Source organism: Telopea speciosissima, chromosome 10 (assembly GCF_018873765.1).
Source record: "Telopea speciosissima isolate NSW1024214 ecotype Mountain lineage chromosome 10, Tspe_v1, whole genome shotgun sequence".
NCBI lineage: Eukaryota > Viridiplantae > Streptophyta > Magnoliopsida > Proteales > Proteaceae > Telopea > Telopea speciosissima.
Window position 1 is genome coordinate 19554376 of NC_057925.1, and position 20978 is coordinate 19575353.

Genomic DNA, 20978 nt, shown 5'->3' on the forward strand with positions numbered 1-20978 from the left:
TGTCGAAGTAAGTAACCATGGCATATATGTTTGGAACAGATTCCATTTTGAGAGATTTGAAAAAGCACTATCTTGTTGAAAGGTTCTATTCATCTGCCGTTTCTCAACGCATTTCTGATCCTTCTCATATCCGAATTAGATCCGTAACTTCCTATTTGTTTGTAAAAAAAAAAAAAGAGAGGAAGGGCGGGTTGTCTATATTATTATTGAGGTATTAAACCCATTATACCTTTAGCAGGTAAACCCAACTATTTATGCGATGCTATTCATCTTCTCATCTCCTCTTGATGTGCAAAGAACATATCCAATTTAGTCTAGGGTATTGCCACATCTTGTGAGATAGATATGCCAAACAGTAACTAAGAGAAAAAAATGCAGTCACAAAGTGCCAGCAGAAATTGTAAACATGGATTTTATCTAATTCTACAGTTAAGATTGATGAACGGCACTGAAATGTCACAGAAACTTAACAAGATCCCTACTAGACCATTCCAATAATACACCATTAGAAAAAAGACTATACTCATTGCACACAGTATCCAATGACAAACAAAATAACACAAGAAACAACTTTATCATTGTATTGGGAAAGATATGAATGAGATTACCTTATACAGTAGGTATAATCCAAATACAGATATAAAACATAAGTAGGAAAAATGAACCCAAAGCCTGTAAAACAGGAAAGTATTCAGATTTCAGTAACAATTTTTCAAGACTAATCCAAATGAAAATTCTTGCATCAGTCAATTAATAAATTCATGTATCAAAGAAGCACACCAGCTAAAATAATGAATAATGACAGATGTGGACATACATCTCCAAATAGAATGAACTGGAATGTTCAGTTCAGAAGGAAATTTATGGAGAGGGAATTTGAGGAAATCCAAAACTTGTTTAAGGCCTATTTCTTGCTTTATGGTATACCGTTTATGCTGGTGATAAAGGACTTCTCGTGGTTCTTTTCCTTTGAAGATACTTAGGGGCAGAGGAAGTGCCTGAGAAACAGTGAATATGTTGATCATTTGTTTCTTTTATCATTCATTTGCTAAATAAGTTTGACGCCACTTTCTGTCAATATTTCAAATGTTTAGTGTGTTCCCTTAGGATGTGAAGCAGCTCCATTTGGTAGGAAGGGGAAATTCCAACAGCAATGTATACTGCTGGCCTCATTTTGGTGCCTTTGGGAAGAGAGGATACAAGTCTTTTCCAGGACAAGTGATCCAGTACTATGGATGTTATTGATAAAATCAAATGCAAGTTTGCATATCGGCGTTTGATTTGTTTAGAGGAATTTCATCTGATTAGTTATTTAGGGACTGTGGCTATATCAAATGCGGATGATGTGGATGGATGCTCCTTCGGTAATCCAAGTCCTTCAGGTGTTGGTGGAGTAATTAGACTCTGTGATGGGTTGTTGGGGCATTTTCTGACTCACTAGGGGAACAGACTCTACAAGAGGAGAACTTAGCACTTGGAAAGGTGATAGAGTTACTAATTGAGAAGGGCCTGTCACATGCAATAGTGGAGGGGGATTCAGCAAACATTATAGGATGAACAAGGTATGGAATATGGAGGAACCATGGCCACGCTCAGCTAATTAAGACCCACACGGCAGTTGAAATCCCCACAACCCATTAATTCTAGTGGAAGCAAGAGGAGATAATGTAGTTGCTGATGAATTGGCAAGAGAAAGGTCGGTTAGACCTCAGGGCTCAGGCCCTCGGCTCATAAGCAGTTATTTTCTTGTTTAGTTTTTTCCCTTTTTAATAGGATAATGTGCCGTACTTTGATTCCTCAAGAAGGCTTGTATATTTACTGCTATGTACCACAATGTATATCTACACTTCCATTATAAAGTTGTTCAACTCATTACTCAAGATTTTTCAAATTTGGCATTTCCATTAAAATCTGGAAATCTAATAATTTTCTTTTTGTATTGTGAATTATATTGTGAGAGATAAATCCTCCTAAACTGTATTTTGATAGAAAATGAGCATAGCTCGAAATTTCAGTGGAGTAAACCAAATTTACTAAAATATTTCGGTCTCGACATGGCTCGAAACGAAAGTGACTGAGACTCACTGGGTATTCCGAGTTTCGACCAAAACTTACATGTTCCGGTCAAAATTTCAACATTGTTTTTGGCAACTCCATTTTGTTTTGCCAAAACGTGACAGACCCATGTCAAACAAAATAAGTAGGATAAATATGTAGTGGTTAGGCTTCAATTTTTTTTATATGTTAGATAGCATACACTGATCTACAACTTCACAGAGTTGGATTTAATTTTCTGATTTTAAATTCTCTGGTTTAAAAAAAAAATTTATTTTCTTGCAACAAATTTTGAAACAAAAATAGGGTTAATACATGGTGGTTTTGTATATATTAGACACCGTTGGCAGATCTACGGCCTCATGGTGTCTCTTTTGTTCTGCTAAAAATAATTATTTTAATTTTCAAAAATAGAAAAAAATTTATATTTTTGAAAAAAAATACAAAAATATTCTGTTTTTTTTTTTTGTTTTTTGAAAAATAATGAAAATTTTCAAAAATATTTTTTGTTGTCTTTTCAATTCAAAATGATGCTTTATGTATTGTTCCATACTTGCACATTGATAATATAAGACTTGGGTAGAAATTAGGAAATAGCTTTCTTGTCGTCACAGTATTTTTAATTGATGTAGAAAATTTAATAATGTGACACTTTGTGTTACAATAGTGTACTCTTACATTCTGCTCGAGTAGGAGATGGGGGTGACATAGCATGGAGGCATAGTGTACCTATTTAGATTTTAGAATGACAAGAAGAAATCTCAATGCAATTATTATGGGAAGAAAATCATACGAGGTGGGGCCACTAGATTGAAGTGGCATTTGCCAAGTGGATAAAGGGATATGGCCAAATGCCCTAGGGTTCCTCTTGAGGTGCAAGGCCATGGTTACCCTTACGAAAGGAGGGACAAAGAGGAAGTTAAACAAGAGGAGGGCAAGGGAACAGTTTGACGAGGCAGTACTAGAGAGACATGCAAAGGCAAGAGGAGGGGACTCAAGACTCTAATTTTGATTCGAGGACGACTTTTTGTCTTCTGATGTGGAGACTAAGATAGAGATCATAAAGATACAGCAGGCGACCAGAGCAAGCCATGTCACACGTATGCAGGAGCAGGAGAGAGGTAGGGAATTCAGGGAGGAGTTGGTTCCTCTAGAGCAACTGCAAGAGAGGCTGGTCCTAGTAATTCTAAATCTAGAGCAGCTACAAGAGAGGCTGGTCCTAGTAATTCTTCTGTAGTAGGAAGACACAGAAGCAGCCAAAATTTCCCTTCAAGAGGTTACAGAGTATGAAGGGGAACCCCACCCCCAAGGGACAGTGAGATGATGCTATCGACATACTTGAGTAGGATCCTACAGTTTTCAGAAAGACTAGTAGACAGCAAAAGCTGAAGCAAGTGCGTCTGATTGGAGAGGTAGGGTGGAGGATACAGCGTCGAAGTAGTTCTTTTACCACAGTATCCCAACACATGCCACTAAAGGACCCTACTATCAGGGCATGATAGACAGTGTACGGAAGGCTGAGGAGGGAGTGAAGGGGCTCACTACTTAAAAGTTGATGAATGTGTATCTACCCCAGTAAAAGGAGTTAGATGAGTACATAGAGAAGATTATGGAGTCACTATGACGAATGATGGTTGGATTGGATGTACTAGATAGTCCATCATCAACTTTATGGTATATTGTAATGGGAGGACATTCCTCAAGTTCGTTGATCCATCCAAGGAAAAGAAGGATGCAAAATATATTTACAACTTGTTGAAGGTGGAGATAGAGAATGTTGTCCAAGTGGTGATGGACATCATTAGTAACTTCAAGGAGGCGGGGGAGAGATTGATGAGCTATAGTAGTATGGAGTGTGGTTGAGACGGCAAGACAAGTGACCACATTTGTGTGCAACCATGGATATGCCCTACAACTACTGAGGACCAAGTGCATTAGGGATTTGGTTATGCCGGGCATCACTAGATTCGCAACCAACTACGTTGCCCAAAAGAGCTTTGAGGCACAAAAAAGGTGGGACTCAGATCTATGTTTGCTTCAAAGGAGTGGTTTGGTTAGAGGGAGGAAGGTTTACTAGGAGGTAGAGCTGCCCAATCGACCATATCTAGTGAGCTATTTTGGCATGACCTGAAAAAGGTCGTCACATTATTTCAGCCAGTGCTGAAGGTGTTGAGGACGGTTGACTCTCAGAAGAATTCTACCCTACCACACTTGTATGAAATAATGGAGATGATGAAGGACCATGTGGCAATGACGACACCACGCGGTGGTAGGAGCTACATCCAGGTAGTCCAGGATTGCTAGGAGAGGCAACTTATGCATCCATTGTATAAGGCTTGTGAGTTTTTAATTTCTAGTTTATACTTCATATCAGGGTTTGAAGTATCACACCGTATCGTACCGCATCGTATCGGTGGATACCGATATGATACAATGCGATACTTTGACCAATAGTTGGATAGATGAAGAATGAAGATGAGCGGGATGTGGAATGTTTCAAGGAGGAAGCTAAGTCTTTCTCACTTGCCATGATTGCTTGCACGGAAAGGATGAAATCCTATCATAGGCGGTTTGAAGAGACGTTGTCCTCAGTTCCGATACACCGGCCAGATGGAAAGGCAGAAGTGATGATGGAAGCCATTCTGGAAATTACATATGACAGGATGAATCTCACAGATCCAACTTTCTTTCTACTTGCGCCTATGTAGACCCTGCATGGATAAATGAAAGAGCCCAGTCGTGGATAAATGAGACAAACAAGATACAGGGTTATAATGGAGAAGGTAATTCACCGAAACAGGATTCGTTTTGGCTAGAGCGCCCAAATCCACTATATATTTGACATGGGTTTACCATAATGCTGGAACTATGGATGCATCTATCGTCATTCATGCATAAATAAAGATACCAATTAATAGTGATTGAATTCCTTCGAGGGTTCCACATGAGAAACCAGTGTGAATAATGATCTACATGTCCAATCGAACTATGAGCTAGAGGTCTTTTGACTTTCGTTTCAGCCATGGCGGCCAGTGCTCCTGTGGCAATGACGACACCACATGGTGGTAAGAGCTACATCCAAGTAGTCCAGGATTGCTAGGAGAGGCAATTTATGCATCCATTGTATAAGGCTTGTGAGTTTTTAATTTCTAGTTTATACTTCATATCAGGGTTTAAAGTATCGCACCGCATCGTATCATATTGGCCGATACATATCAGTGGGTATTGATATGATACAGTACGATACGTATCTTTTAAAAATAAAATGAAATGTATCGAGTGTATCGTATTCTATCAGCCAATATGTGCCAATACGATACGATCGATACATATCGATATGTCCTTAATGCAAAAGTCGATCTCGAACCAGGGAGAAACCAGTGAGAGATCGATTGCAGCCAGGATCAACACGGTAAGGATCTATTAATGGTGTGCAACAGCAGCAAATCTCACCCTAGTTGGGAGGAAGGGGAGATTAGAATCTTCAAAACAGCAGCAGAGACTAAGAAACTGATGCAGGCGCAAGTGTGGAAAGTGGCCTTCTTTGCCTCTGGACAGCAACAGCAGATTCAGTTGTTTTTTTAAGGATGCTCTCTAGATCTTCACAGATGTAGTAGCAGGTTGCAGCACTTGATTGCAGTCACACAACAGCAGGTACAGTAGGGAATCAAATAACAGAAGTAGTAGAGGATAGGAGAAGAAGAGAGAAGGGGATAAGGAGATTCGGCTCTCACCAGCCAGGCTCTCTCGGCCCTAGGTTTTGGCTCTCTCAGCCAGGCCCCCCAGCCCTTCATGTCACAGCCATTGGACAAGAGAATCTTTTGCTTCAAAACAATTTTTTCATTCAACTAATCAAATTGTCTCCTTGGCTTCTAAAAGCCCTACATATAAATAGGAAGCAATGACTTGCCAAGGTACAAAAATTAGAAAGTTTTAACTTTGACAAATCCTAAACTTGGAGACTATAAAAATAGAAATAATAAAATAGCAAGTCTCTTATAAGGCTGAGACTTGGATTACAAACAATGAAACTAAAATAGAAACTAATTGAAATAGAAACTTCTAAATAAAATCTAAGCAACTAAAATAGAAACTTCAACTTAGAAACAAAGAAAATAGAAACTAACTAAACTAAACCAAATAAGAAACTAAAATAGAAGAATATGCACCCAAATTAGTGTTCTTGTGAACAGGGTCATGCGAATAGTAACTCGTGTTACTGTTCACATTTCAAGCTCTATTCTGCATCAACTTGCCCGCTCTTAGAAAAAATTCATCTTCGAATTTTGTAGAATGTTAGGGTGATTTTTGTAGGGTCCACATCCATCTTCAATCCGTAGAAAAATTTGGGTGATTCCTTGGATGTACAAATGTAGTCATTGAGGCAAGGACATCACTCTTCAAGGTACTTCCAGGGGATGCCAAACTCCATGTGTTCCACTTCAACGTCTTTGGATGTGTCCACGGGGTCGTCTTCTAGTTCGTCTTCTACCATTGTGTTCTTGACCTCCATATCAATTTGATGGCTGAGCTTCTCAACCACGATCTCAACCACTGGTGCAGCTTGGTCTACTTGAATTTTGTTAGTTATATGTTCTTGAATTTCTTCAACATAGACCGTCTTTGTAGAATCTTCTGTTGGTGCATCAGCCGTTGGTGAAACTTCAGTCACAGTCGCTGCTACTTGCTTTTGAGTTGATATGTTCGGTGTTCCCTGTGGCTGTACCATCAATGTTGTCACCTTTAGTTGTAACCCTTTTAGAGTAAAACAATGGTATAGATGGCGTCGATAAGGTAGGACACACGTGTTGTTTTTAGGTTCAATCCAACCTTGTCGCTCGTCCAACCAATCACAACCTACTGCAATAAAGCTCTTTGGAGATGGTATCGGCTGACACCCAGCACCGTCATAGTATGAGGAACACTCAAATTCAACAAAGACTTGACCTATAGGCATGATGCAAATCCCTCCTATCTGAGACAACATATCCACCACGGTTGTGAAATAATGTTGTCACGTCGCCTCTCATCAACACATAATATGGCTGTGCTCCCATTGGGTAGACAAACTCGGGTCTTGAAAACAAAGGGAGGTGGATCTATCGAGGTTTGGTTGGAACTTCCCTCCGCCATATTTCTGACACCAAATAATGCAAAAATCGATCTCGAACCAGGGAGAAACCAGTGAGAGATCGATTGAAGCCAGAAATCAACATAGTAAAGATCTACTAATGGTATGCAACAGCAGCAAATCTCACCCTAGTTGGGAGGAAGGGGAGATTAGGATCTTCGAAATAGCAGCAAAGACTAAGAAACTGATGTAGACTCAAGTGTGGAAAGTGGCCTTCTTTGCCTCTGGACAGCAACAGCAGATTCAGTTGTTTTTTCAGGATGCTCTCTAGATCTTCACAGATGTAGTAACAAGTTGCAGGCCCCCCAGCCCTTAATGTCACAGCCATACAACAGCAGAAACAGTAGGGAATCAAATAAGAGAAGCAGTAGAGGATAGGAGAAGAAGAGAGAAGGGGATAAGGAGATTTGGCTCTCACCAGCCAGGCTCTCTCAGCCCTAGGATTTTGGCTCTCTCAGCCAGGCCCCCCAGTCCTTAATGTCACAGCCATTGGATAAGAGAATCTTTCACTTCAAACCAATTTTTTCATTCAACTATTCAAATCGTCTCCTTGGCTTCTAAAAGCCTTGCATATAAATAGGAAGCAATCACTTGCCCCTCAAGTTACAAAAATTAGAAAGTTTTAACTTTGACAAATCCTAAAATTGGAAACTATAAAAATAGAAACAATACAATAGCAAGTCTCTTATAAGACTGAGACTTGGATTACAAGCAATGAAACTAAAATATAAACTAATTGAAATAGAAACTTCTAAATAAAATCTCCAACTTAGAAACAAAGAAAATAGAAACTAACTAAACTAAACTAACTAAGAAACTAAAATAGGAGAATATGCACCCAAATTATTGTTCTCGTGAACAGTGTCACGTGAACAGTATTTTCTGACCTTTTTTTTGTCCTCTTCTTCAAGCTCAGATCTGCATCAGTCCTTCATTCCCACCTTTATGGCTTTAATACGTATCGATATGTATCGGCCGATAACCAAAAAGTACTCTTTTTGACCCAACAAGTATTGAGGTGGAAAAACCACTCTCCAGCCACTCCCTAAACCTTGAATTTGGTTCTAAACTAGGTTTTTCCCACAAATCAAGTTGGGGCTTCCATTCAACACCTAAAAACAACTCAAACTGCGGAAAACCATCATCATTTGCATCATCCAAGAAGCTGAAATCGAAGATTGAAGGGGAATTCGTAGGGAAAGGTATGTTTTTTGAAAAAACTTGATTTTTTTTTTCTTCAAATCTGGCTTTTTAGTTCTGTTTTTTGCTATAAACCTTTGCATTTAGGTTCAACTAAGTTATTAGCTGCATGCATGATGAACATTTGCAAGGATTTGAACTCAAATCCATGATTTTTCATCCAAAAACGAAGATGTCTTCCATAAAGTTTTTTTTTTTATTTCTTCCAAAAATCAAGTCCTATGCTTATGGGAAAAATATATGTACTACATATATATTAGATCTATGAAGTTCGACGTTGCATTAATTTATTGCATTTGTCTACTTGTAAGAAACCTCATCTTTTCTAACAATTTTAATTATCGCAGTTTTCTACTCACACATTTTTCTCCATTTTAGTGTTTATGCATGATAGAGACATAGAGTGACTATATTGCTTGTCTATATTGTTTTTTGTGTCCAAAAGTGTATTTCTATGTTTCTTGACCATTTTCATGCACTTCTGCACCGTTCAATATGTATCTCCGATACGATACGATACAATACGTCTATCAAAATCACCCAACCAATACGATACGCGATACCGATACTTTAAACCTTGCTTCATACTACCCAAATCAAATTACTTTCCATTAGTCACGAAATGCATATTTGTGCTTATGAATTATGATACATATAAAATACAGTTTTGAATCATAAAACACCTTATAATGCAAGATGTTCATATATATCAGCTTGATGCAAGAATTTGAGTCGTTTTTACCAACTCTAGTGATGCATAACACAGAAGAAAAGGAGTAAGAAAAACTGTTTTGAGCACTCTAACCCCAAAACTTGTTGAAATGGTGAAGATTAGATTTGTTTTTTATGTTATATCATATGATTTTTTTCAACTCATATCGAAGACAGAAACAAGTTTCCAAGGCCTTCACCTGCTATGCTATTTTTTTGTAGGGTTAAAGTAGACGTATCAAGTGTATCTTAACTGCATCAGACTGTATCAATCAATACAAACACATTTTTTTGAAAAATAAGTATCGTATCTGTTGAAATTGGTTACTTATCCCCTACCTGATTGGGGTAAGCAGTCCTAATTCTATTAGGACTGCCCCCTAACCGATTGGGGAAGTACCCCTAGTTAGATTAGGATGTTTCATCTTTTTTCCCTTCTATTTTTTTCCTTTTTTATTGTTTATCTCCCTCAACCGAATCCTAGTTTGGTATTCCTAGTTGTACTAGGAATCCCTAATATGATTAGGACTGAGGTTGATTCCTATTTGTACTTGGATCCTTATCATTCTACCTAATATAAATACAAGGCCTGTGTGATCTAAGGATCAATAAGCCTTACTCTAATTCAATTATCTCGACATGGTATCAGAGCTAATCTCGAATTAGGGACCATCTCCCACGATATTTCAGTTTTTTCTTTTTCTTTTTCTCTCTCTCTCTCTCTCGGTTTCTCCTTTCTCTTCTCCCTTGTTCTCTATTGTCACATAGGGCAGCACTGATGAGGTGATCTTTCGATCCAGTTGCTGCCCCCATTACCTCATGGATGCTCCTACATAATTCTGCTCGATAGGAACCAGCACTTCCAGCTTGCGCAAATTGGAGCTTCAGTTCTTTGAGGATTGCTTCTACTTCTAATACAAGGAATCATCTCCTTTTTTTGAAGACCAGAAACTGCAGCAGGAATATCTTATTATTGCTTCATGTTCCTATCTCAGATCTGATCACAGTTTCAAGACCTCCTTGAGATCGATATTTACCAAATCAGGGTTTTTTTCCAAACCCTGACAATTGTCGATCTAGGAGTTTGAGCTCACTATTGTATCTGATTTTTTTAAGGCTTCTTCTCCACGTATTTGGACCCACTCGACAGAAATTTGGGCTCCCACAGTGCAGTTTTATTGAAGAGGACCTCCTTGAGATCGATATTAGCAAAATTAGGGTTTTTCAAAACCCTACTTCTATCGGATTTGGAGCTACTGCAGTTTTTTTTGGAATCTGATTTCAGGAAGATTTTTCTCCCATTCTTAAGGGCTCCTTATCCTCAGTTCAAGTCCATTCACTGCAGGATTTTTTTTCAGCCCCTTGGATCCTTCATCGATTTCATCAAATTCAGGGCTTTTTCAAAACCCTGACCATATCGATATAGGGTTCTTATTGGCTGCTGGTTCTCATATTTGCGAGTTCACTTGAAGATATTTTTTGGCATTCTCTGCTGCCAGTATGGGTGACTCTACCAACTCTACAGCTACCTCGGATCATGATAGCAACAAGAAGATAGATTATCACAGTTTTTCACCTAACCCTATCAAACTGGATGGCTCTAATTACCTTCTATGGTCCAGATCAGCCTCCTTTGCCATTGCTGGCCGTGGTCTCACAGACCATATTGATGGCACTAGTGTGAAGCCCGAGTGATAAAGGCCCTGCTCGGACTAAGTGGCTTGCCAATAATGGTGTTCTCATGTCATACCTCATAGGCTCTATGACTTGAACTACAGCATAATTTTCTTCTTCGAATATCTGCCGACCAGATTTGGGCTGCTTGCAAGGAAACCTACGGGCAGCTTGGTAATGATGCTCAAGTTTATGAACTTCGAAAAAAGGTACTTCACACTACTTAGGGAAACCTTTCTGTTTCGAAATACTATGCTACTCTCCGCAGCCTGTGGCAACAGTTGGACCACTTCTCTGATTTTCACCCTACTACAGTTGATGACATTGCTTCCTATAAAAAGCATGTGGACACGATTAGGGTCTATGACTTCTTGGCTGGCTTAAATGTGGAATATGATCAGATTCGTGTTCAAGTGTTGGGCCATAAACCTTTTCCCACCCTTGAACAATCTTATGCCCTGGTGTCCTCTGAGGAAAACCGTAGGGCTGTCATGTTGCACCCTCCTACTACAGATAGATCAGCTCTCAAGGCTGCTGCCCCAGCCTCTTATGCACCTAGTGGCACTGCTTCTCTTGGTGATTCCGGCAGATTTTGAAGCTAAGCGGGCTGCCAAGACAAAGATAAAGACAAAGCCCAAGGCACATCAAACTGTGACTGTTACTGCAGCCCTTGCTACTGAAACTGGTCTATCCCAGGATGATATACAGGCACTCTTACGTATGCTCAGGTCTTCTGCTGCCACTGCCTCTACTACATCAGCTACTGCCAATTCTTCAGCTCCTTCAGGTTCACACTTTGCCCGGTCAGGTATTCATTTTGGCAGTCATTGTGCCTCTGTGGCTTCCCATCCTTGGATCATAGATTCTGGAGCCACAGATCATATGACTGGTTCCTCTAGTCTGTTTCACAGATATTCTCCCACTTCTGGGAAAGATAAGGTCAAAGTGGTTGATGGTTCCCTTTCCTCCATATCTGGAAAAAGGAATCATACAATGCACTTCTTCTCTTCCCTTGACTTCTGTTTTGCACATACCTAATTTTATTACTAACCTCCTTTCCATTAGTAGTATTACTCGTGATCTTAACTGTAAAGTCACTTTTTTTCCTTCTCATTGTGTATTTCAGGATCTGGACTCTGGGAAGACGATTAGATTGGGTAAAGTGCATGGTGGCTCAGACCGCTTGATGACGGTCGCTTCTCTCCACCGCCACTACCATCTCCTCTCGCATCGAACTCCTTGGTCTCTTCTGAACTCTACCAGTGGCACTCTCGGTTAGGTCACCCCCCTTTAGGCATTTTAGATCATTTATTTCCTAGTTTGGTCACCCAACGTACTAAAGATGACTTTTTTTGTGAGGCTTGTGTTCTGGCCAAACAGACACGTTCAAATTATCCTATTTCAAATAAAAGAAGTTCTACTTGTTTTAATTTGGTACACTCTGATGTTTGGGGCCCTAGTCGTAATCCATCTATTTCTGGTCATCGTTGGTTTGTGTCTTTCATTGATTGTCATTCTAGAAACACTTGGGTTTATCTTTTGCACACTAAAAATCAAGTTTTCTCCTGTTTTCAACATTTTCATAAAATGATACAAACTCAGTTCCAAGCTACTCTCCAAATATTGAGAAGTGATAATGGAACTGAGTATACTGAGTCCCAATTTCAGAAGTATTTGGCTGACCATGGCATTATTCACCAGACTAGCTGTGTTGATACCCCTGCCCAGAATGGCGTGGCCGAAAGAAAAAATCGTCACTTATTGGAAATGGCCAGGGCTTTGATGTTTGCGAGGAATGTTCCCTCTCAATATTGGGGGGATGCAGTCCTCACTGCTGCCTATCTTATCAATAGGTTACCTTCTCGGGTTCTTAGTTCCCGTACTCCCTCTGATATTTTATTGGGCCATTCCTCCTTTATTGTGCCTCCCAAAGTCTTTGGGTGTGTGTGCTATGCTAGGAATACCAGATCCCCTGGCAAACTTGAGCCTAGGGGGCTCCGTTGTATTTTCTTGGGTTATTCTCCGACCCAGAAAGGTTATAAGTGTTACCATCCCCCTTCCCGCCGTACCTTGGTTAGTATGGATGTGGTTTTTCATGAGACGCTTTCTTATTATTCTTCACCACCTCTTCAGGGGGAAAGTACAAGTAAAGATGTGCCTTTTGAGATTCCTCCACTGGAGGTTCCTTTAGCTGCTGCCAAGCCATCTTTACCACCATCCACGGCTGCTGCCCAACCCCCTTTGGCTGCTGCCCAGCCACCCACGGCTGCTGCCCAGCCTCCCACGGCTGCTGACCAACTTCCTTTGACTGCTGCCCAGTCACCTTTGGACATTGCCCCACCTTCTCTGGCTGTTCCTCCCTCACCTACTGGGAATCCTTTACAAGGGGAGACCATAGAAAATAGTGATGTTAATGTTCCTATTTAGGGGGAGCTGACTCCAATGCAGAGAACTATTGGTGAATTTCAAAAGAGAATTGACAACTCCAACACACTCACTTACACAAGGGGCAGAACCAACAGAGGGCAGATGCAATCCACTTTAGCACCAATACCCATTCAATTGCCTGCTCCAGATCCAGATCCTCCATCTCTTGGTAATCCCTCCTCCTCCGACCTACCTATTGCTCATCGCAAAGGTACTAGGACTTGTACTTTGCATCCTATATCTCGTGTTGTCTCTTATAGTTCTCTTTCTCCTTCTTTTCGTGCCTTTGTATCTTCTCTCTCTTCTGTTTTGATTCCTAAAAATTGGCAGGAAGCATCTACAGATGGAAAGTGGAAGGCAGCGATGTTGGAAGAAATGGGAGCACTGAATAAAAATAATACATGGGAACTTGTGAATCTTCCTCCAGGGAAAAAACCAGTTGGATGTAAATGGGTCTTTGTGGTTAAACAGAAGGCTGATGGTTCTGTGGATCGATATAAGGCAAGTCTGGTTGCAAAGGGGTTCACTCAGACTTATGGAGTCGATTATCAGGAGACCTTTGCACCCGAGGCAAAGCTCAACACCGTCAAGGTGCTATTATCCTGTGCTGCAAATCTTGGGTGGGATCTTCAGTAATTAGATGTCAAAAATGCCTTCCTCCATAGAGAGCTTGAGGAGGAAGTATACATGGACATTCCACCAGGATTCTCTAATGACAGGACTAAGGGCAAGGTTTGTAAATTGAAGCGATGGTTTGAAGCAGTCACCTAGGGCTTAGTTTGGCAGATTTCATAAGGCTATGATCTCAGCAGGTTACAAGCAAAGTAATGCTGATCACACTTTGTTTATCAGACGACTTGGTAACAAGGTTACTCTTCTCATAGTCTATGTGGATGATATTGTGGTCACTGTTAATGATGATGCTGCAATCAGGGATTTGAAAATTCTTCTTGGCCGTGAGTTTGAGGTCAAAGATCTTGGTTCCCTAAAATATTTTCTAGGGATAGAAGTTGCTCGATCTTCAAAGGGCATCTTTCTTTCCCAAAGGAAATATGTCCTTGATCTATTGACTGAGACAGGGCTGCTTGGCTGTCATCCTTCAGATACTCTTATGGAAGCTACTACAAAACTTAGGGAGAAAGAGGGTAAACCTGTTGACAAGGGTGCTTATCAGTGGTTAGTGGGCAACCTAATCTACTTTCCTCACACACGTCCTGACATTGCAGTTGCTGTAAGTTTGGTGAGTCAGTTCATGCATGATCCCTATTCCTCTCATCCGGATGCGGTCCGTCGTATTTTGAGGTATTTGAAGTCGGCTCCAGGAAAGGGAATTCTTCTATCTTCCAATGGTCACTGAAGATTCAAGCCTATCTCGATGTCGATTGGCTGGTTCTCCGACAGGAAATCTATCTCTGCTCTTGTTCCTTTGTGGGTGGGAACCTTGTCACATGGCGTAGCAAAAAGCAGAATATTGTGGCAAGGTCTAGTGCTGAAGCCGAGTTCCGTGCGATGGCACAAGGCATTTGTGAACTTCTGTGGCTTAGAGGATTATTGCAGGATATTGGGGTTGCTGTCCATCTTCCTATGATGCTTTATTGTCACAATAAAGCAGCCATTAGCATTGCTCATAACCCTGTCCAGCATGATCGTACTAAACACGTGGAGGTTGACCGACATTTCATCAAGGAGAAGCTTGAAGCTGGCCTCATTTGTGTTCCCTTTGTGAAGTCTACTGATCAACTAGCTGATGTGTTCACTAAGGCACTGAGTAGCAAGCTGTTTCATCCTATATTAGTCAAGTTGGGCATGCATGATATATATGCTCCAACTTGAGGGGGAGTGTTGAAATTGGTTACTTATCCCCTACCCGATTGGGGTAAGCAGTCCTAATTCTATTAGGACTGCCCCCTAACCGATTGGGGAAGTACCCCTAGTTAGATTAGGACGTTTCCTCTTTATTCCCTTTTATTTTTCTCCCTTTTTATTGTTTATCTCCCTCAACCGAATCCTAGTTTGGTATTCCTAGTTGTACTAGGAATCCCTAATATGATTAGGACTGAGGTTGATTCCGATTTGTACTTGGATCCTTATCATTCTACTTAATATAAATACAAGGCCTGTGTGATCTAAGGATCAATAAGCCTTACCCTAATTCAATTATCTCGACAGCATCAATACCAACCGATACCAATATGTATCGGCCGATACAATATGATACCTACCGATACTTAAACCCCAGGTCCAGACTCGGCAGCCAGCAATTACATCAAAACTAAAGACAAAAAGGGTACCTTGGCAACCTATCTCCACCAAGCAGGCTACAGTGGGGACACGTTTGCATCATCTTCCTAACCCAGTGATCTATATCTGAGGTTGGGGTACCTTCCTCATCTTTTGAGCCCACCTGGAACCCTATGTAGTATTGACATAGAGTAGGAGACTAGGAGGAAGGGCAGGGAGGGGTCTTTTGCTTATTTGCACCTTTGATGTGGGTTGAGTTACTGAAGACTTATGATGTAATATTTTGAAATTTAATAATATTCAATGATTTTTCTCCATTTGTCAGTTGCAATGGCATATTTTAGTTGGTTTCATCTTCCATTGTGTTTAGGGATGCTTAATAAGGGCTACTAAGTTTCAGCCCAAAATATGGCCATTTGACCACCAAAATGGTCAAACGAAACCATGCACCAAAACCTACAGGATTTCAGCCAGGTTTCGGTCAAAATCTGAAATATTTCAGTTTCGACCAGGGTCAAACCAATTTCTTGAACCTTGAAAATGAAACAAGTTTCTGCTAACTGAAAAATAATTTGCACACTAATGAATATAGACCACTAAATACTCACATTGCAAGATCAAAAAAAAATCTGAAGAGAGTAAATTGGTAAAAAAAAAAAAATAGAGCTCCCAACCATAACATAACAACAAAAAATAGTCCAACTGAAAACTGGAGTAAAAACAGCTTTAGCTCCTATGACCCATATATTTAGCATATTTGATCTATTTCTTTTTTTCTCTTGTTTTCTAATCCAAAAGCTTGATGTGTCTATAATTCGAGAGTTTTTATAGTGTTCCCCTGATAAATATATAAAAGGTAAACTACAACCAGGTCCCTAACGTATGCAAAATTTGTGCTCATGCTTAAACGTGTGGCTCCAAAATAGCAGTAGTAGTAAATTCCACAACTGATGAAATATAGACAAATTTGTTGCTGACCTAAAAAAAGTTGTTTAATTAAAGTACAAGAAAAAGAGAGGGAAAAAGATAATACTTGTCTTTTGCTCCAAATGGAAGGAAATTATATATCGGATGTCTGCAAATTCGTGTACAAAACAAGAAAGCCTCACCTGTCAGAACCTTCACTAATATTAGTAATTGTGAAACAATCCATCGAGTAGGAGAGGTCACTTATAGAAGGATCATGCTGGCCGGTGTAATTGATTGGGAGAAGAATCACTAATCCAATTACTGAACAAGCCAAGAAAAATTTGATTCTGCAAGATAGAGAGCAATTAGTCTGAAGACCAGATTTCAAAAATCTCAGTTGAGACAGAATGTTAATGCTAGAACCGAATTCATAAACCAAAAGATAAAATAAATTTTTTTAAAAAATCATTAAATGATACTTCTTTGCACATTGCAAGTGAATTTTGGATTGTATACCTGTGGCCAAGTGTGTTCTTTCTGAAACAGAAGCCAGCATAGCTTCGTAAGATAGATACAAAAGACAGCAACAACTCTCAGAAATTCTTAGGAATTGTTAAATTGTAAGAGTATGATGCCGTGGGGGCATATTTGGGTTTTTCCTCCTCCACCAACTCTAAGTAGTAGAATCGGTTAGTGTGGGGGCACATATGTAATTTTCCCTATTGAGATTTTATTATAAATGAAGAGCTTGGCTGGTCACATTGATCACTCGAGCATTACAGCCCTAATCTGGTCTGCTAACATGGTATCAAAGCCAAAATTCTGATCTAGGTTACAGAACAGTCTACCCTTCCATCGTCTCTCTCTCTCTCTCTCTCTCTCTCTCTCTCTCTCTCTCTCTCTCTCTCTCTTCTCTTCTTCTCTTGATCTTCTTCTCTCTCTTTTTCTTATTGGTTCTAACCTTTCTCAAAGGGCAGCACTAATGAGGTGATCAATTGATCTAGTTGCTGCCCTCCACTTTACCTCAATTAATCAATGATTTAGAAGTTAATTTGGATCGATAGCTGCTGCCCTCGTTTCTGCAATTTTGGTGTCTTCATCTCTCTTGAAGATCGAGTCCTTCTCAGTATTGGAGGTAGAGTCTTCCCCTATTGGAGATCCATATCAGCAATCTTGGACAGCATCTATCAAATTCGTCATCAGCAACCGAAGATTTTTTCCCCTATCGATCATAACTTTTCAGGGTTTTTCTCCAAAACCCTGACTTTATCGATTTTAGGGCTGCCTCTTTCAGAAGCTGATGATTTTTTTAGGGAAGCCTGGTATACCCTAAAGGAGCATTCGATCCATATGTTAGCCTTTTCTGTCGGCTATGATTGAAGATATTGATTTTCCCATCTCAGAATCAATTTTTCCCAGAAATCAATCTGAATTTTTTTGGGGGTATCCTTGCCTTCATCGATCTGCACCTCTTGCTGCTTGTATTATTTTTATTGGGTCGCTATGTCTGACATTACTACTGCCACCTCTGGAACTGAAGGACAAACTCGCAATGAGTACCTTCCCTTTACTGCTTCAAACAAACTTGATGGTACCAACTACCTGATGTGGTCTAGGTCTACATACTTGACTATTGTTGGTCAAGGTTTTGCAGGACACATCACTGGGACTACGGTGAAACCATCTGAAGAAAGCCCTGCTCTAGATCAATGGATCTCCAATGACTCTCTGGTAATGTTCTTTTTACTGAATTCCATGCAACCAGATCTTGCTAGTGAATACTTGTTGTTGGATACTGTTACTCAAATATGGACAGCTGCAAAAGAAACCTACGGACAAATGGGAAATGATGCTCAGGTGTATGAACTCCGTAGGAAGGTTCATGACACCACACAGAAAGAACTGTCCATCCCTCAATACAATGCTGGCTTCCATAGCCTGTGGCAACAATTGGATCATTATATTGACTACCAGCCTACTAGTGCAACCAATATTGCTGCTTATCGCAAGCATGTGGAGAAGATCAAAGTGTATGATTTTTTGGCAGGTCTGAACGTTGAATACGATCAGATTTGTGTTCAAGTTCTTAGCAGATCACCTTTTTCCCACCTTGGAGCAGTCCTATGCGTTGGTAAATACTGAGGAGAGTCGTCAGACTGCCATGCTCCAAGCACCCACTACTGATCGATCTGCATTACAGGCTGCTTCCAACCCTACTTCCATTACTGATGGATCTTCTCGCACAAATGCTTCATCTAAGGAGCAAGTTAAATGTGAGCATTGCAACAAACCTTATCACACCCAAGCTACATGCTGGAAACTCCATGGAAAACCTGCTGATTTTGAGGCCAAACGTGCTGTCCGTGGTAAGTCCAAGACAAAGGTAATCACACTGAGACACACCACAACACCCACTACTGAAATTGGTCTCTCCCAGGTAGCCCTCCAAGCTTTCCGTCAAATATTGAAGGGCTCATCTGCTGCCGCTGCATCTTCCACTACCACTGCAACAGCCCCTACTCCTTCAGGTTCCCATTTTGCTCACTCAGGTATCCCTTTCGGTGGTCACTGTGCATCGGTTGTCTCCAGCCCTTAGATCATCTCCGGTACCACTGACCAAATGACAGGTTCTTCAAGTCTTCTTCATAAATATTCTCCCTCTTCAAGCAAGGACAAAGTTCAAGTAGAGGATAGCTCTCTTTCTTTGGAGAAGCCTTTCAAGATATTCCAAAATTGTAAAGGAGATCATTCGAGTTTGTGAAGCTTGCAACCAAACCCATAAGAGATCCTCTTCCATTACGTTCTTATCTCCGTTCAGGTAACGCCCTAACAAGTGGTGATTTATTTACACCAATGCGTAGAGAAAATATACTCAACTCATCCCAAACTGATTGATGTCATCTAAACCAATAATGTATATGGGGGTCACCCTCTTTCTTTTTCCTTTTTGTTGACTCAAGTTAAGACAACCAATTTTGACAGATTGGCTATTCTGAGTTAGAACAGTAGTAGCAGTTAAGTCTTTCCTAAGTTAAGACTGAACCACTTGTGAGTTGTGATAAATAGACTATTCTAAGTTAGAACAGTTGTAGGAGTTGAGTCTTTCCTAAGGACATTGTAGGGTGTGATGACTGATGTAGTATTGGTTAAAAGGGCAAGTTTCTGTGGCAGGTCACTCTTTATACAATCTGGGAGAGAATGGAATGCTAGGACGTTCAAAGGTAAAGAACTACAAGTCTAAAACGGTAGAGCAAAGTAAACACAACAGCATTTAAATAACATTCTGTATTTCCAAAGAATTCAAAACAGAGTAAGTGATGCATCATTGAGGCTTGTGATTATTATTATTATTGTCGAATTCATCATTGATTCATTGGTTTATAAAGTATAAACCCTATCAAAACATAAGAGGGAAAAAATGGAATGAACTATTTTACCCGAGTTTGAAGAGGCGGATAACAACAAGAGCATCAAGGCCACTGGTTTCGAGAATTTCTTCTTCAGAGACTCGAAAAGCACGAGGAATCCAAGAGACAGAGGGGAGTAAGCGGGAGAGAGTGAAGCCTTCATCGAAAGAGATTTGGTCCTTTCTGGCAAGACGACGAGAGTAGTAGACTGGGGCATTTGAAGGTTGTTTCTTCAAAACTGAGAACTGCGAGAGCACAATCAAGGCAAGGCCTATGTTAATGGCCGCTGAAGCGACTAGACTCTCAGCATTCATTTCTCAAACGTACAACAACGAAGTCTGAAGCAAACACACACTGAGAGAGAGAGAATACAAATTTCGGGCAGAGATAATGAGAGAGTTGGAGTGTTGCCACCTTCTGATTGTACGTGGCTTCGTTTCGTGAGAACAGAACAACTCCTCGCCGTTGCCGCATGCCATGGCCATGCGACATGCGTCCCAAGGATGGCGGATCCTCTGCTACTCATATGCAGTTATTAGTCCTGTAGGTCCAACTACGTTATAAGAAAAAGTATCTAAATGTATTTGTCCTCTTCTCCATGATTAGTTTATATCATGTGGCAAAAATTGTTCTACATAACCATAAGGCTGCGTTTGGTAACCCTCCTGAAGAAGAGTCCTTCTGATTTGATGGAACAGAAGAATAGGTGAAGGCTGTTTGCCTCAAATTCGGTTTATTGTCTTGTTCTTCCGTAACAAATCGACACGAAAATAGGCTGAGAAACACATTTCACAGAACAATAAATACATGTTCTTTCATCACATAGATCATCTTTGGAGAACACATTGTATCCTAAAATAAAATCATTCCCGATAAAAAAAGAACAAAAAAAAAACCAATCGACTCTATCTCCTCGACAAACTTACCTCCCAACTCTCGATAGCTTTCTTGAACAAAGTCGACCTCTACCATTGTTACAACCAAGGCTCTAAAACTCGGGTTTCGACTAGGTTTCAACCTGCCATAAACTGAGTTTGTCTCGATTTCGACCATATTTCGGTCAAAACCTAAGACTTTCTCCAAGCTAACTCGAACCTTGGTTTCGAAGTCCAGAAGTTGTTTTTTTGTCCTGAGTTTTGTTGTGCTACCTATTTTTGACATTTTAAACTCAATCCATGCATTAGTTTCACATAGAGAACACTAAAAATATTCCTTGTGGTTTT

At 40.2% G+C, this 20978-nt stretch overlaps 1 protein-coding gene across 4 annotated transcripts in view; it reads right to left on the reverse strand.

Moving 5' to 3' along the window:
* Positions 1–20293, reverse strand: part of LOC122641494 (CSC1-like protein At3g54510) — an 84137-nt gene extending 63844 nt beyond the window's left edge. For all 4 annotated transcript variants that reach the window (XM_043834751.1, XM_043834750.1, XM_043834752.1 and 1 more), the window contains exons 1-3: positions 19786–20293; positions 16549–16695; positions 609–672 (exon numbers count right to left, since the gene is read on the reverse strand). In XM_043834751.1, coding sequence (XP_043690686.1) covers positions 609–672; positions 16549–16695; positions 19786–20069 — 495 coding nt within the window. In that variant the 5' untranslated portion in view covers positions 20070–20293. The remainder of the gene's footprint in view (positions 1–608; positions 673–16548; positions 16696–19785) is intronic.
* Between the last annotated feature and the right edge of the window lie 685 nt (positions 20294–20978).